This window comes from Nestor notabilis, unplaced genomic scaffold (assembly GCF_000696875.1).
Source record: "Nestor notabilis isolate BGI_N333 unplaced genomic scaffold, ASM69687v1 scaffold33676, whole genome shotgun sequence".
In the NCBI taxonomy this organism is placed as follows: Eukaryota; Metazoa; Chordata; class Aves; order Psittaciformes; family Psittacidae; genus Nestor; species Nestor notabilis.
The window spans coordinates 4405-19627 of record NW_009932971.1 but is presented as its reverse complement, the minus strand read 5'-3'; the positions used below and the strand labels follow the sequence as shown (position 1 = coordinate 19627).

Here is a 15223-nt window from a genome sequence, read left to right as displayed (position 1 = left end):
CTGGAGATGAACCTCAGTATCAAGATCAATTTGGAACACTGGCTGAACCAGTGCAAGGTGATGTTGAGCAGTGTATTCTGACAATCCTTTTCTTCTTTTTCAGCACATTTTCTCATACTTTGACATTCTTTAGGGATAAAAATCATTGAATTTGAATGATTGTCTCACTTGCAGTCCCTGTGTTACTACAGATGGGCTACTAGTGAGACCAAGAGACTGCTTTTGTCCTCCTGGTAAGCAAGTTTCTATGTAGTACAAAGTATTGCTTTAAAATATTTTTCATTTTTCTATTTTGAATCTGCTTTTAGAACATATTCTAAAATTGCCTCCACAGCCTGTTCTAGTGCACGACCATCACATTAATATGAACACCTTAATTTTAATGCTAGAAACCTTTGCAAAAGATGAAAATATTGATCCATACTAGTTTTTCTTTCAATTAGCTCAGACTACTCAATGCCAAATATATACCAATGCTCAAAAACAGCACATAACAAAATCTGTCAGTTTTATCACAATGAAAATACATATGTTTGATGTGTCATGTAGAGGTGATGAGCAGTAATTGCCCTCAGGATACAAGCAGTAGTATAAAAAATCTCCTGCACAGTTGAAATGTGCTTTATTAAATCCAGGAATTAAAGGAGTGTTGGCTGGTCTTTGTGCTGCAGACATTCCCAAATAGTTAGCTCAGGACTTCATAGTGTACAATCCTTTCCACTGAAATTTGAAACCCGTCAAAACATTTGCATTTCTTCAAGTAAAAGATGAACTGCTTTGGGGTAACTTCACTGATTTGTCTTAATATTTGTTTGTTCAGTTTAGGAGAGACTGTCGTAAGTAATGTCAAGCCTTGTTCATCTAAGGTAAGATTTTCAATTCCTTTGCTTAGATAACATAATGAATGTAACTGAATGATTTCTCAGAAAAGCGGCAGATGTTTTGAAACTGTAGATTTCTTTATTCAGAGTAGATAGGAAAACACAGAGGAATCGGGTGTTTCCAGATAGAGAAAAGAAACTACATTGAAACTGTAGGAATTCAGTTAGAATAAGAACATTTCTGTGTTAATGTCCTTTGTCACAGCTCAATTGTTACACTATATTTTTAATCTTATCTGCATGAACAAATGCAGAATAACTATTGTTTTTGTCAGAGTCACAGTTTCTGCTTGAATTGCTGAGGTCAGCTTTAATTACCTGTTTCATGTTGGCTTTTAGTAAAAGTAAATATTGATTAAAAATATTTGCTTGACAGTATTTAATTGAACATGTGGTGAGGAGCTGTGATAAAACCCTGGAACAAAGCAGAGTTCTGAGTGATCTATTTATAAGTTTCAAGTCAATTTTTCTTCCTTTATTCTGTGCTTATTTCAAAATTAAAGAAACACGTTCTTTTAGTTCTCTATCATTTATCTCCAGTCTCAAATTGCAATTACATTAATAATTCAGAACCTTTTTTTTAAATAAAATCTCCTTGTTAACAGTTTTATTTAATTTCTACTTACCTTTGTAAAAGCAGAAGTCAGAAAAAAACCTGTTTAATGCTTTGCCAGTGTAGTGCAAAAACCAGAAAGTGAAACCTGAAGCAGAAAAGGAGAACAAGTATGTTGAAGATACATATTCAAGTCTAAATAAGTTTTCTTTTTCATGAAAATCTTCATGTTTCTAAGGATCCTATTTACACTTGAAAATACAATATGTTAACATACTACAATGCTTTGCTGAGATTATAAAAGCAAGAAAAGAAATTAAAATTAATTTCTTAGTCTTTTGACAATGACACATATCTCAGGAATTACTGTTAGCATTTCTTTAAGTGATGAGTCAGAGGCATTCCCCTTATTTTCTATCACAAGGCACCAGGAAAGAAAAAATATATTAAATATGAAAATATTATTTTAAAAGAACATTAATATGTGTAAATTCTTTTACCAATGCTTTTATTGTTACTCATTCAAATAATTCTGTGCCTGCAAATAGTGTCCCTTTATTCTTTCTTTTATAACAACATTTAAAATATTTTTTTAGATTAGTTTAAGTCCCAGATCTGCTTTGGACTGCTTGTGTGCATAGATTATGCAAGTATTTCCATGATCAGAATCCAGGTAATTAATTTAGGGACTTTCAAGAATGAAAATGTTTTGCTAATATGTAGTAAATCCAAAGGACTGCTCCTTTCCAGTGAAAATAACTTTGTTATCTTTTGAGATGTCTGTTTGGTGTGGTGATTCCTAAAGTGTGAGGTTCTTAAATGCAAGATTTGTGAGTTTTTGCCTCATTTCACAGAGCTCTGGTAGAATACTTTACCAGAAATATTGTTGGTATTTTTCAAATTTGTAGACATTATTCGTCACTCTGAGACTCTTTCTCTAGTGAAGGTATGGCTAAGAAGAAGACACCTAACAGGCCTTGGTCTCAGCTCTGTCAATTTTAACTTGACAAAGCTTTATAAACCCCGGGTTTTGGAGGAAGAGCCATGGAGTAATCTACTTCATTTTGGCAGCCTGAGCTATTTTATATATGCTTTATGATCAATTTATTTCCCCCTCCGTTGTTTGGTACAACAGGGCACAAGGAATGTTGGAGCTGTGGAGGAACCACTCAAGGCAGAAGAGAAAAATAAATCTGCAGATATTTCAAAACAAAAAGACCAATGCCTTGTACCATGTGATGTTCAAGCTAAAATTTTACGAGGGGAAAAACATTACATGTGCCGTATGTATTCATAAAGAATACTCTCAGCAACAAGCTACGCAATGCCATGCTATGCAACCCTCTGCTCTGCTACGCTATGCTGTGCTGATTTATTTTTTAATCTTCTTGAGCACATGTGACAGCCCTTGATGATGCTTTCCAGGCTGAGGATTCAGAAAATTTGGGTGCTGTGTTTCTGGGATGCAGCTGGTGTGAGAAAGTTGAAGTATAATATGCTAGTCTCTATAATCACTGTCCAAGACAGGCAAATCCAGGCAGCAGCTCAGCCCGCCTAGATCTGTGTTACTCTCTGAATGTTAGTAGCTCTCTCCATTAAAGAAGAAGAATAGGGTGTCTGTCCTTCATTTAAACATCATAGTTAGGTGTGGGGGAGTTAAGTGGGAGTTAGTTACTTAGTTACTTAGTTAATTAGTTAAAGTACAAGGTGTTGTGGAAATCTATACTTCAGCTTGCCTTCTGTAGATACTTATGCAGGACATTCTCTATTCACTGCCTTGCCAAACTACACAGCAAATGACATAATTAGCTTCAGAAAAAAAAAAGTTAAAATGATTGTATTTTCTATATGATTTTTCATATATTTTATTAATTACCTGACAGGTTTACTTGTTTTTTGCTTAGATTTTTAGCACCATGACAAAATCCAAGAGCAGCAGAGTGAATGAGTATATGTAGTATGAAAGAAAGACTTATATATTTGTCTTTTATCTTTTGCATTTGTATTTCTGTGGTAGTCATTAACTGGTCATCCAGGTTGCCCAAGCATAAGATTAAATTCTTCAAATCTAAAGAAGAGCATCACTTCTTAAAATGTCTTCCCTGCAACCAGTGAAGCTGAGGTTGTTAACATCTTTGTCTTTAATCTGTGGTCTCTGTACTACTTTGGTTTCACTTAAGTACCCTAATGTTAAACACCTTCAATATTCACTTAGATGTCATAAATAAGTATGTCATCGTTCAGTCAAGAATACTTTTAGATTTATGATAACAAAGTGGATGAACTTTCTTTTAAAGGAAATTTGCAGAACTCACTTGTGGAATATGCAAGAAGTACAAAAAAAATGTTAAGGAACATGATGGATGATCAACAGTCTTCTTTGGACTACCTTTCTAATCAGGTACTTTTGTCTTTATCATAAAGATTTTTATTTATTACTTATCACTACAGGTATTGCCTAACTGAGGAAAATTAAGCATTTATATTGTCATTAAAACTGTAGAATTAGAGTCTCTACCACTATTACTTACATCTTGGGTAGGGTGTGAGTTCCATTTCTCCAGGGAGTGATAAGCACCACGTGGTCCACATTTATGGCTAACTCCAGTTCTGTCATATTTGTACAGATGATGTATTATGTTATTGTTAACTCTCATAGTAGTTTGCAAACACTGTGTATCAGTCACTACAGATAAAAGCCTTATTCTTTTTAGGCAGAGAGGCAGAAAGATATCTAAACTAAAGGAGATTTTTGCAATTATCTGGAATTGTGCCTAAAATGATTTTGGATGAAAAAACTAAAAAGTCAGACCATTGTACCTAGTGAAGGTACAAGTCACTAACACATCACAAAAATGAACTTTGGATTATGTTTACTAGGAGTGAAAAAGAATATCTTTAAGAATGTAAAATTCCTCACTGCAACCTAAGTAAAGATTTTGTATTTGCAGGTGAATGAAGTAATGAACAGACTTTTACTTTTGAATGCAGAAGTTTTGAGAAAGCATTTGGATCCACTTCCTTACAAAGCAGTTCAGTCTCATGGTAGGTATATTTTGCATTTAGTCGTGATCTCTTGCTTTTTTATCTTTTTATCTTGACAGAGAGCTAATTGAAGCAAAGGGAAACAATAACATTTACGGTAATCTGTGTTCGTAACATATAAACCCTGGAAAATTTGTGATCTGTTTGAGAAGGTCATCATAAAGACTGTTTTAAATCATTTACAATTGATAATTCTGGGCATCCTGTTTTTCTGCAAAATACCAAGTATGACCATCAGTTTGTAAGTGATCTGATCAGTTTATAAGTGATTTTCTTGTGAGACCTCACTTGCAGTATTGTGTACAGTTCCGGTGTCCTCATCGTAAAAAGGACATGGAGCTGTTGGAGCAAGTCCAGAGGAGGGCCACGAGGATGATAACAGGACTGGAGCACCTCCTGTATGAAGACAGGCTGAGAAAGTTGGGGCTGTTCAGCCTGGAGAAGAGAAGGCTGCGTGGAGACCTCAGAGCAGCCTTCCAGTATCTGAAGGGGGCCTACAAGGATGCTGGGGAGGGACTCTTCATTAGGCACTGTAGTGGTAGCACAAGGGGTAATGGCTTTAAACTTAAACAGAGGAAGTTTAGATTAGATATAAGGGAGACGTTCTTTACAGTGAAGGTGGTGAGGCACTGGAACAGGTTTACCAAGGAAGTTGTGAATGCTCCAACTCTGGCGGTGTTCAAGGCCAGATTGGACAGAGCCTTGGGCGACATCATCTAGTGTGTGGTGTCCCTGCTTATGGCAGGGGGTTTGGAACTAGATGATCTTAAGGTCCTTTCCAACCCAAACTATTCTGTAATTCTATGATTCTATGATATTGCTAAATGGCACTTCCTTTTGCAATGAAATGTGCTCTGCGTTTCTAATATCCTTTAAATGTGATGGAAGTTACTTGTATACGGGGCAGTTAATCTTCGTAGTGTCCATCCCAGCTAAAGGAAACAGTATCTCTTAGCAGTCCCACTGGCCATAGGAACTGCTTGTTTGAGTATGTTTAACAGACCTGGCTTAACACTCAGAAGAAATGGGTTTATAATGTACACATTGTTATGTAAGGTCTTTTACAAGTATAAATACAAATATCTGCAGGAAAAAGACATCTTTTCCCTTTTCTCGGTACAAGTGTTACCCAAATAATATCTATAAAATGACCCAGGTACAAAATCTTTAATTTCTGTGTCATATTCATAAAGATTAGGATGAATTTTATTTTTTCAATATAATTTATACTTCTTTCTGGGCTTAATAAAGTTCAGAGAATTTCCATTTACAAGGTAAAATTGTAAGAAAACATGATTTTAAATTTTGCATGACAAGAAAATGATATTTGAAATCATTCATACATTACCAAGAAAGTACTATTTCTGTGTTTAACCTGTATTTGTTTGCGTTTGGTTTATTTTAACGTATTTTGCTAATGAACTTCATCAAATGCTTTGTTCTCTAGGGTTGGATTGCACTGATATTAAAGATACTGTTGGTTCAGTTTCAAAAACTCCAACTGGCCTGTACATTATCCATCCAGAAGGATCAAATTATCCTTTTGAGGTAATAAATTCATCTCTCAGGATAGTCACAAGTTGCTTGAGAATATGCACTTAGAATGTATTTAACAGATTTAAAGTCTTTTCATTGACAATTTATCAGCAGATGAATAAGAAATATATTAAATCATCTAAATTTGTCTATTACTATAATTCTCACGAGTTTCTTACTTTCTACAAAGAAATTTAATTTCTGTCATAAGATCCCACCATCAGTTTTTATATACAGTGAAAAATGTACTGAAGAGGAAAACCCAAGGTATTTCCTAGCACCCCTTTGGACATCGAGAAGCGCAGTTATTTTCTTTTTTAGAGATGGAAAACTGAGGAGCCAAGTGACTGTTCCACTTGGCTCCTAAAATGGGACCTTTGGCTTTTTGAATTGCTCTGCTGAATTACTTCTGCATTGCCTTCTCTTGAGAGGTGACACTGCTGATGCCTGTAGCTTGGACCACAATATTGTATAGGCATCTAAATATAGGGGCAGATGTACATTAATTTGAGGAGTAGGTGCTTGTCTCTTGCCTAAGCATCGTAACTCAGACTTGAGGCAGAGAGGTATCTAAACTTTCAGTTTTCAAATCCGGTTTGCAGGATATATATTCTTAAAACAAAGATGAAAGGATGAGATTCAGCGGGAACTGCAGCAGTCATGCTTCCTATCACCACCTACATTTTCTGTAATTTCTTTGAGTCATAGTGCTTATTTAGGAGAACAGAGTTTTTGGTTAACTTCCCCAGGCTCAGACCATTCAGATCCACGCAAACACAGAGAATCCTTTGTTTTGTCTGTTTCTTTCTATTTTGTGCTGTTCTACTTACAGAAGCCCCTATCACAGTGGAAAGACACTTATGCACTCTCAAGCCTTTAATTTCACAACACGTGCTAGGGTCATTAGTTTTTGGAGAAAAAACGTGGAGTTTAGGCCAGCTAATAAATAGCAAAATTTAATATCTAACTTTATAGCCTTTATATATAACAAAGGAAGGATGAGTCCCTTTATGTCTAGCCAACTGGAACCCTACAGAATGCTACAAAACCCCTCCTTTCACTTCAAAAGTATTTTTGACACTTTGCCACGTTCAAATTTACTGCCAGAATCTGAGAATCAGTTATATGAGTGGAAAGGTTCCTTAAGGAGAAGAAGGAACAAAAAGGAAAATCACATTAATTTGATTAAAAGCACAAGGTAACAATAAATAATGAGAAGAAACGTCTGCACTCATGAAATGAGTGTCTAATTTCTTGTCTGGTAGATGTTACACAGAACTGAAAAGGTAGTGCCAAAAAGTTCTGAGGGAAAACCATCTAAAATATGTGTGTTAGAATCATAGAATAGTTAGGGTTGGAAAGGACCTTAAGATCATCTAGTTCCAACCCCCCTGCCATGAGCAGGGACAACACACACTAAACTATGTTGCCCAAGGCTCTGTCCAACCTGGCCTTGAACACCACCAGAGTTGGAGCATTCACAACTTCCTTGGTAAACCTGTTCCAGTGCCTCACCACCCTCACCGTAAAGAACTTCTTCCTTATATCTAATCTAAACTTCCCCTGTTTAAGTTTAAAGCCATTACCCCTTGTGCTACCACTACAGTCCCTAACAAAGAGTCCCTCCCCAACATCCTTATAGGCCCCCTTCAGATACTGGAAGGCTGCTCTGAGGTCTCCACGCAGCCTTCTCTTCTCCAGGCTGAACAGCCCCAACTTTCTCAGCCTGTCTTCATTCGGGAGGTGTTCCAGCCCTCTTATCATCCTCGTGGCCCTCCTCTGGACTTGCTCCAACAGCTCCATGTCCTTTTTATGTTGAGGACACCAGAACTGTACACAATTCTCCAATTGAGGCCGCACAAGAGCAGAGTAGAGGGGCAGGATCACCTCCTTTGACCTGCTGGTCATGCTTCTTTGGATACAGCCCAGGGTACGGTTGGCTTTCTGGGCTGCAAATGCACACTGCCTGCTCATGTCGTTTCTCATCAACCAGTGTTCCATAAACAGTGTTATTTCAAGGAAAACTCTTTAATGCAAATTCTTCCATGTGTTGAAGCATACTAAAGGTACAAGAGAAATGATAAATGAACAAAAAATTTCAAGACATTAAAACACAAACAAGGAATTGCAATGCATTTTAAGGGGTGAATAGCCAAGACTTCTGGAAGTTCTGCAGACTAGCAAAATAAGAAAAATACGGAGAGACAGAAAACCATGGTAAGAACCTAAAATCCTGGAAAAAAATTGTGTGGGAAAGAAAAATATTTCAATGAGGACCTTGTCAGTGATAAGATGCCTTTAAATGTAAACTGGCCCAAATGTCTTTAGAATAATTTGCATAAATATACCAGATAATGAAGAAAAATATTTAGACGACTTGATACTGTTCTTATGTTTCAATGTTTGAAACCTAATGTTTTCAAAAGTAAGTATATATTCTGATGGTTAATTCAGGCTAATTAAAACTTCCAGGAGCTCTAAGAAAATCCAGTTTCAGTGGTAGTGGCAGGTTCTTGTCATCTCAGAAAATTAGTCCCAAATGGGCTTTTGTCTGAGCATTCAAGCATGGGGCAATTAAAACCATTTTCACTTCTGGAAAACTGAATCCCAATCACTTCCTGATACAAAAACCAGTTGTTTAGAGTATACACACACTAAAGATGGAAAGGGAGGAAATATTCAGTAGCAGCATCCTCCTGCTCATTTAATTTAAATGGTACCCAGCGTAGTCATGCCCCTCATACCTTACACGGTATGAGACCTAGAACAAGCTTTAAAGTGTATTAGCAATTACAAGGCTTAAAGAAAGAAAATTACATTATTTCCAGCATACGAAAGATTAAGAAACTACACAGCAATCACTGTTGTTTGTATATCTATCTCATATTTTTACTTAGCTGGTGTGTGTTCCGGTGCCATATCTAATTGGCTGATAACTTCTCATGAAAACCCAAATCTGCTCCTTCTGTTAATTATCAACACTCCCACTGGTTTATATTGGACTGAAGATAGATGTTGTGACCAAGTGGGCTCTTCTTGCATCTCCGGCTCACAGTGAGAGTAGTCAAGCATGCAATCACCTTCTCTAGACAGCAGATGAGGCAATGGGATTATTTTTGATGAGTTTTAGGTATTTACATTTAAATATTCATTTTGGAATCTTCTTTATTTCTTTTTATTCCAGTTCCACCCTCCTTGGGTGACTGAAATAATCATGACATTCTCCAGGGAATAACACCCATCATTTTCTTTCATGCACATGACTTACTATGATTCATTCAGAATTTGTGTTGCAAGGATTACTTAAAGCATCTGATAGCATTGACTTACTTGAAGATCCAAGATTCCCCAAGTTGTATTAGATCACAATTGCAGCTTTCCTGTTGCTTTCTCATCATTCATAAGAAGATGCTGCTAAGTCACAGCAGTTCTGAGTATGACGTTGTTCCTGCCAAGGAACAAGTTCCGGTTTCATGAAAAATATCTGGCTGGTACAGGCCATGGGGGTGCAACAGATAAGGCTCAGACTGCCACTGAATTCCACCTAGACTCTACTTTTAGCAACCAGCTAAGATTGCAAATCTGTCTTCTCTGAAACATGTTTCATCATGCACTTTCTGTGTAACATGAACAAAAAGTTCCTACTTTACTCCATCTCTTGTGCATCTGCTTACTATTACAATTTACTGATAGCCAATATTCTATTCTGAATTGTTATCACAAGTAGCTTAATGGCTCCATACCTATAAGCATTTTCCAGGTTACTTGTCCTGATATTAATCATATTGGGAGACACTTACAAATGAGCCTCTCATTTTAAACACTAATTAAGCATAGTATGCCCTAGAACTAGTTGGAACAGCTTAGGTGGTGGTGTCTAAATGTGCAATATACACCTTTCTACATTAGGATGCCCAGACTTTTTAATCCCTGCTAGACTGGTCAAGCTCTGGCACTGGGGACATACTTGAAAAATACCCAGAGTGACCTGGATACATTCCATGTAACTTTAGGCACTTAGCTGGAATCCCTAAAGAGCAGTGAAGGGTCTAGGAGCCCTTTCTGTAGACAGTGGAGGTGACCAACACCTGAAGACCGTGATTTAGATCTTGGTTTACCAGAGCCATGCTGTGAATGCACATTTCTCTCTATAAGGGGGGTTACAGGGGAGATGAGGTCAATAAGATTCCTAACTTAAGGAACTCAAGTTATGTAAGGTTAAATGGGTTGTGGGGAAAATGTACCACATAAAGTGATACTCCACAGCAGAGCAGAAGGCAGCTGGACCACTGCCTTTTGATGTGATTTTGGGCACAAATTTTAGCAAAAACTCATAAAGACTCATAAATTTGGCAGTTGATTTTATGTATTCAGGGGGACTGCTCAATTGCAGACTGTTAAATGTTCATGTTGGGACTTCCCTGAATTGAGGCCCCTTCTTATGTAGAGTTTTCTTGCTGCTCCATCATAAATTATTATATATTGGGTTACTACTATCACTTTTTCCATTTCCTCACCTTTATAAAGGGTTCTACATTTCCCAGGCATCACAAACACAGTATTTCTGGGGAAGATGGTATGATGGTGAGGAAATTGTGTCTATTTTGCTTTGCTGAAATAAATGTATATTCAGTGTTAGTGCCTGTATCTGGTATATTTTGGACAATTAATACTTGACAATGAATGTTGCTTCTACTTCATGATATTATTAATATACTATAACATTTATCAATGCTTATTTATTATATAAGATATAAGCAGACATTTGTATAAAACAGTTGCTACTGGTTGAGGAAATATCCAAATCAAGCAGTCCAACAAAAACATATAACAAAACACTGCAGCTTAATTTTTTATTTTCTTTGAGCATTTTGCTAAGATATTTGAAAGGTGTGTTGCTCCACAAAAGTCTGAATTGCTCACCTTTATTTAATTAAACTGTTTTCATAACAGCTGCTTCAAGAATGCTTAATCATATTTATGTCTATTTTAGGTTTTGTGTGACATGGATTTTCAAGGAGGTGGATGGACTGTGGTTCAGAAAAGAACTGATGGAATCATTCCGTTCCAGAGAACATGGTCTGAATATCTGGATGGATTTGGTGACCTGTCTGGTATTAATTTTAAATACTCTTACGTTTTGCACCTGATATTTCTGCTATCTTTGTGTCACCATGTACCACTAAACTGTGCGGGATTTTTACTGTATAGAGTAAAGTTCTTTCTTAAGAGTCTTATTTATACTTAAGAAGTTTCTTTAATCAAATCTCTTGTGTATTCTTCTCAGTAATGAATATCACCCTACTAGAGTCTTTAGCCATTGCTCATTTTTAGTCTCACAAGAGGTGTTTAAAATGTTATATTTTCTTCCTGAAATAATGTAAAAATTACATTTCCCCCTCCCCTTTTTTTTAGATTAAAAAAACCCCAAGCCCTAGTTGGTTTTAATCACATTTGTTCCATATTTTCTTAAAGCAGGAAGAAATCATTACTATTTCAACACAGGGCATGTGAAGTTAGAAACAGAATGGAAATATTTCAGAAGCTAATATCAACACAACTGTGATATTAATTTTTTACTGACATCTTCCATCCAGCAAGTCTAAACTGAGTTGCTTTTTCAGGAGTTTATCTGGGATTGCAGTGGAAGCACACAACTTTCCAACTATACAAAAAAGCACAGCTCATATCGGGGAAACCTTTCATGGAAAACAGTGTGAATTACAGAGGCAGTAGACCTCGAGAAAAGGGTTTGAGTTTTGTTGCATTTCACAGAATGCTAACATTCATCAGTTCTCAGTATTACTCTTAGGAATGCTACTGAATTCTGTTTAATCAAGTGGATCTTTAGCACATGTAGGTTTTGTGGTCTTCTAAGATAGATTGGAGATGAATGCTTGAAAGTTATCATGTGGGCAATTTTCTAAATATGTCACACAGAAAAAAGATGATATGCACATGGGAATTCTTTCCATGGATTTCCCATTGAAGTAGGAAGATTACTTTGTACCTTCATTAATCTTTCAAAGAAATGTGTGTATCATTCAACTTTTATTACGCTTGATTCAGGAAGGAAAGCAGAAGAACTAGAAGAATCCATTTTTTCTTTTACATTTTCCATTTCTAGAAGTTTATTGACTATATTATATTTCTGGTTTAGGGGAGTTTTGGCTTGGATTGAGGAAGATTTTTTACATAGTAAATCAAAAAGCCACTAGTTTCCGTCTTTATGTGGATTTGGAATCAGAAAATGACAAGCATGCCTATGCATCATACGATGGATTTTGGATAGAGGATGAAGCATGTTCTTTTAAGATCCATTTGGGGCGTTATTCAGGAAATGCTGGTAAGAACCTCCTTCTTTAAAGTATTTAAAGATAGCTGCTCCCTTTCTTAATGTGAAAAAATGCATTCAAAAGAGTAATAATTAAGATAACTTTTAAAATATGTATGTCTAATCTGTTTTTCTCTATGGTGCATAATGAATACTATGCAGATAAATGGTTGATGATGTATGAACTGGTTATGCCAACATCAATCTTTACATAGTGAGAAATCATTTTATTCTATTGCTTCAAGGTCTTTAATGAAATAATTGAATAAACACTCCTTTAATAAATAAAATGAATAAAGAAAATAAAGGAACTCTAATGGATTCAAGTCAACAGAATATGCGTATAATAGATAAGGGATTTTATGTGTGTTTGTGTGTATCTCACTAATGGTCCAATTCTTTAGCTGTCCATTTTCCCATCCCAAATATGTTGATGTTAGTGGAAGTCTTCCTGATGTTATTGCTTTGGTTAGTTCAGCAGTGCCCATACAGTGGCATACGAAGTATAAAGAAACTGACTGGAACAAAATAGGCCTATAGTATGTAACAGTTACTGACTGATACAGAAACACACACTAACTCACAATTCCACACACACCCCCTTAATATAAATAAATAATATAAATAATATAAACAATATAAATAACACCAAAAGTGCAAAGATTTAAGTATTGCACCATGTCTTACTGATCTTTTCTTTTTTTTTTTTTTACCATGTTTACTTGTATGCAATAATGTTCCTTATGACCAATGTAATAGTTATTCTATAAATGTGTTGGTGCTTTACTCTGCCTGTATTTGTTTCTTTTGTAAGACAAGGGAACCGGTAATCACTGACCTTTGTGTTTTAACGATTCCATTTGACCCCATGTCTCATGCTGGGGTTTTGGGCATGTCACTGGACAATCTGAAGTTAATAACCCTTTAGCCCTCTTCATTTCCTTTATCTTTTCTTCCGCTGTCTTTAAGGACAGAAGCCTTTACCTTCATAGCTGCCATGTGTCACTAAAAGCAACAACAATATACAGATGTTTAATTGAATTTCAATTTCTTTCATACTTCTCAGTATTTTATACATTTTCTTTCCTACATTTTAACACACTGCCAGCTCATTACTTGATACTCTTGAACTGCTTTTGAAGAAATCTCTTTTTCTCTTAAATGCAGAGGAAAAATTTGTGATGTATGCAACAAGTAAGAAATGCTTCTCCATAAATAACTCTTCCTTTTATCCTTCTGTTTTATCTGTGGTACTTAGGTGATGCATTTAGAGGATACAGAAAAGAAGATAACCAGAATTCAATGCCTTTCAGCACATTAGATGTTGATAATGATGGATGCAGGCCAATGTGCACTATTAAAGAAGAGCCTGTAAAGAGCTGCAGTAACTTCAGTGATAACACTGGCTGGTGGTTCAACCAATGTGGCCTTGCAAACCTTAATGGTGTTCATCGCTACACAGGTAGATATGTTGCAACTGGGATTCACTGGGATACATGGACAATGAACAGCAAGCCAACCAAAATTAAATCAGTTTCAATGAAAATTCGGAGAACTTATAATCCGTATTTCCATTAGCCTATGAAAATAGAAATACATCTCTTCTTGCAGTTATGTGGGATAATGTATCACTGCATTATGAATGCCTTTCATTTTCACTCCAACAGTACAATCTTAAACTTTATTAGATATTTTCATAATACAGTTACTTATTTTTGTTATGAAATGACAGCGTTTGTTGTGTTCCTACTTAAGTAAGAAGGTCTTAAGAAGAATAGGATTTTCAGAAAATTATGAACTTTGGAATTTGTCAGCTTTTATTCAACTTCCTCTTATGCAGTCTCAGTGTTAGCAGAAAAATTATGAAAGGGAGTGTCATGCTGACTTTTGAAGATGTTTTTTCTATGTTCTCTGCATATCTGAACTGACAAAAAAAGAAGTAGATTTTCTTTTAAAAAGCCATATATCTCTTTCTTATCACTATATTTTGGAAGAATACCTTTTCTTACTGTAGCTGAATTTTCCATAATCGGCTCTTCTTTCTGTATTACTTATCAGTCAAGATAACACTGTCTTGTTTCAACACATATGTAAGGTTCTGTATACTCTCAGGGCCTGATTTTCATACAGGTAAGGTAGATACTTACGTAAAAGAACTATGATCTGGTTTGTGTATAATTTTCACAGTCAATGTGTTTCATAATCAGATTTTTACTCTACCATTGTCTTTTTCACAATTCACTACAAATGAACACTTGTATTCCTGAAGAAAATGCATAACATTTCACATACCATTTGGAGTTTTAATTTTTGGGTATATAGGCCTGATCTTATGTTTTTCATTCTCATTGGTATTCACTTTGTGAACAATAATATGGTAATGAACAAAACCAATTTGATTTGCATAAATACATTTTAAATTGTGTGAATTGTTTGAATTTCTGACAGTAAAAATGGAATAATATCAATAAAAAGTGTGAACATTGTCAGTACAGCAATGTTTCTGGAACCTGACGTATGTTCTGTAGCAACTAGGCATGGTATTTCTCATCTCTGCTTCAGTTTCAGTAGATCAGCTCCGTAGTAACATGGAATGAAATCAGTTAGAAACTCTATGGGTTTCCTCTGAAACCATCATCAGTTCAGAGCCATCATGTTTTAGAACTTCTTTCCAAAGATGTGTGTAGTTACAGGAGGAAATGAAGCTTTTGATAGTGTACGTTCCAAGGTTAAGGGAAATAATTAATCTTTTCTTCTATGCTTGAGTAACCAACAGTTGGAGGTAAAAAGTTGATATATTTCTCTCTGATAGAGAGAAACTAAGGATTATCCTCATAGGGGGGACTGATGCTAGAAGCATGGTAGGAAGTAGCC

The 15223-nt window shown here is 35.8% G+C and overlaps 1 protein-coding gene across 1 annotated transcript; it reads left to right on the top strand.

Annotated features, from left to right (window-relative positions):
- The first annotated feature begins 641 nt into the window (after positions 1–641).
- Positions 642–14452, top strand: ANGPTL5 (angiopoietin-like 5). Its single transcript, XM_010016649.1, has 8 exons — positions 642–866; positions 2570–2717; positions 3732–3835; positions 4386–4479; positions 5927–6027; positions 11009–11129; positions 12176–12361; positions 13608–14452. The coding sequence occupies exons 1-8, from the start codon at positions 768–770 to the stop codon at positions 13925–13927; spliced, it is 1173 nt and encodes a 390-aa protein (XP_010014951.1). The 5' UTR covers positions 642–767; the 3' UTR covers positions 13928–14452.
- Positions 14453–15223: the final 771 nt, after the last annotated feature.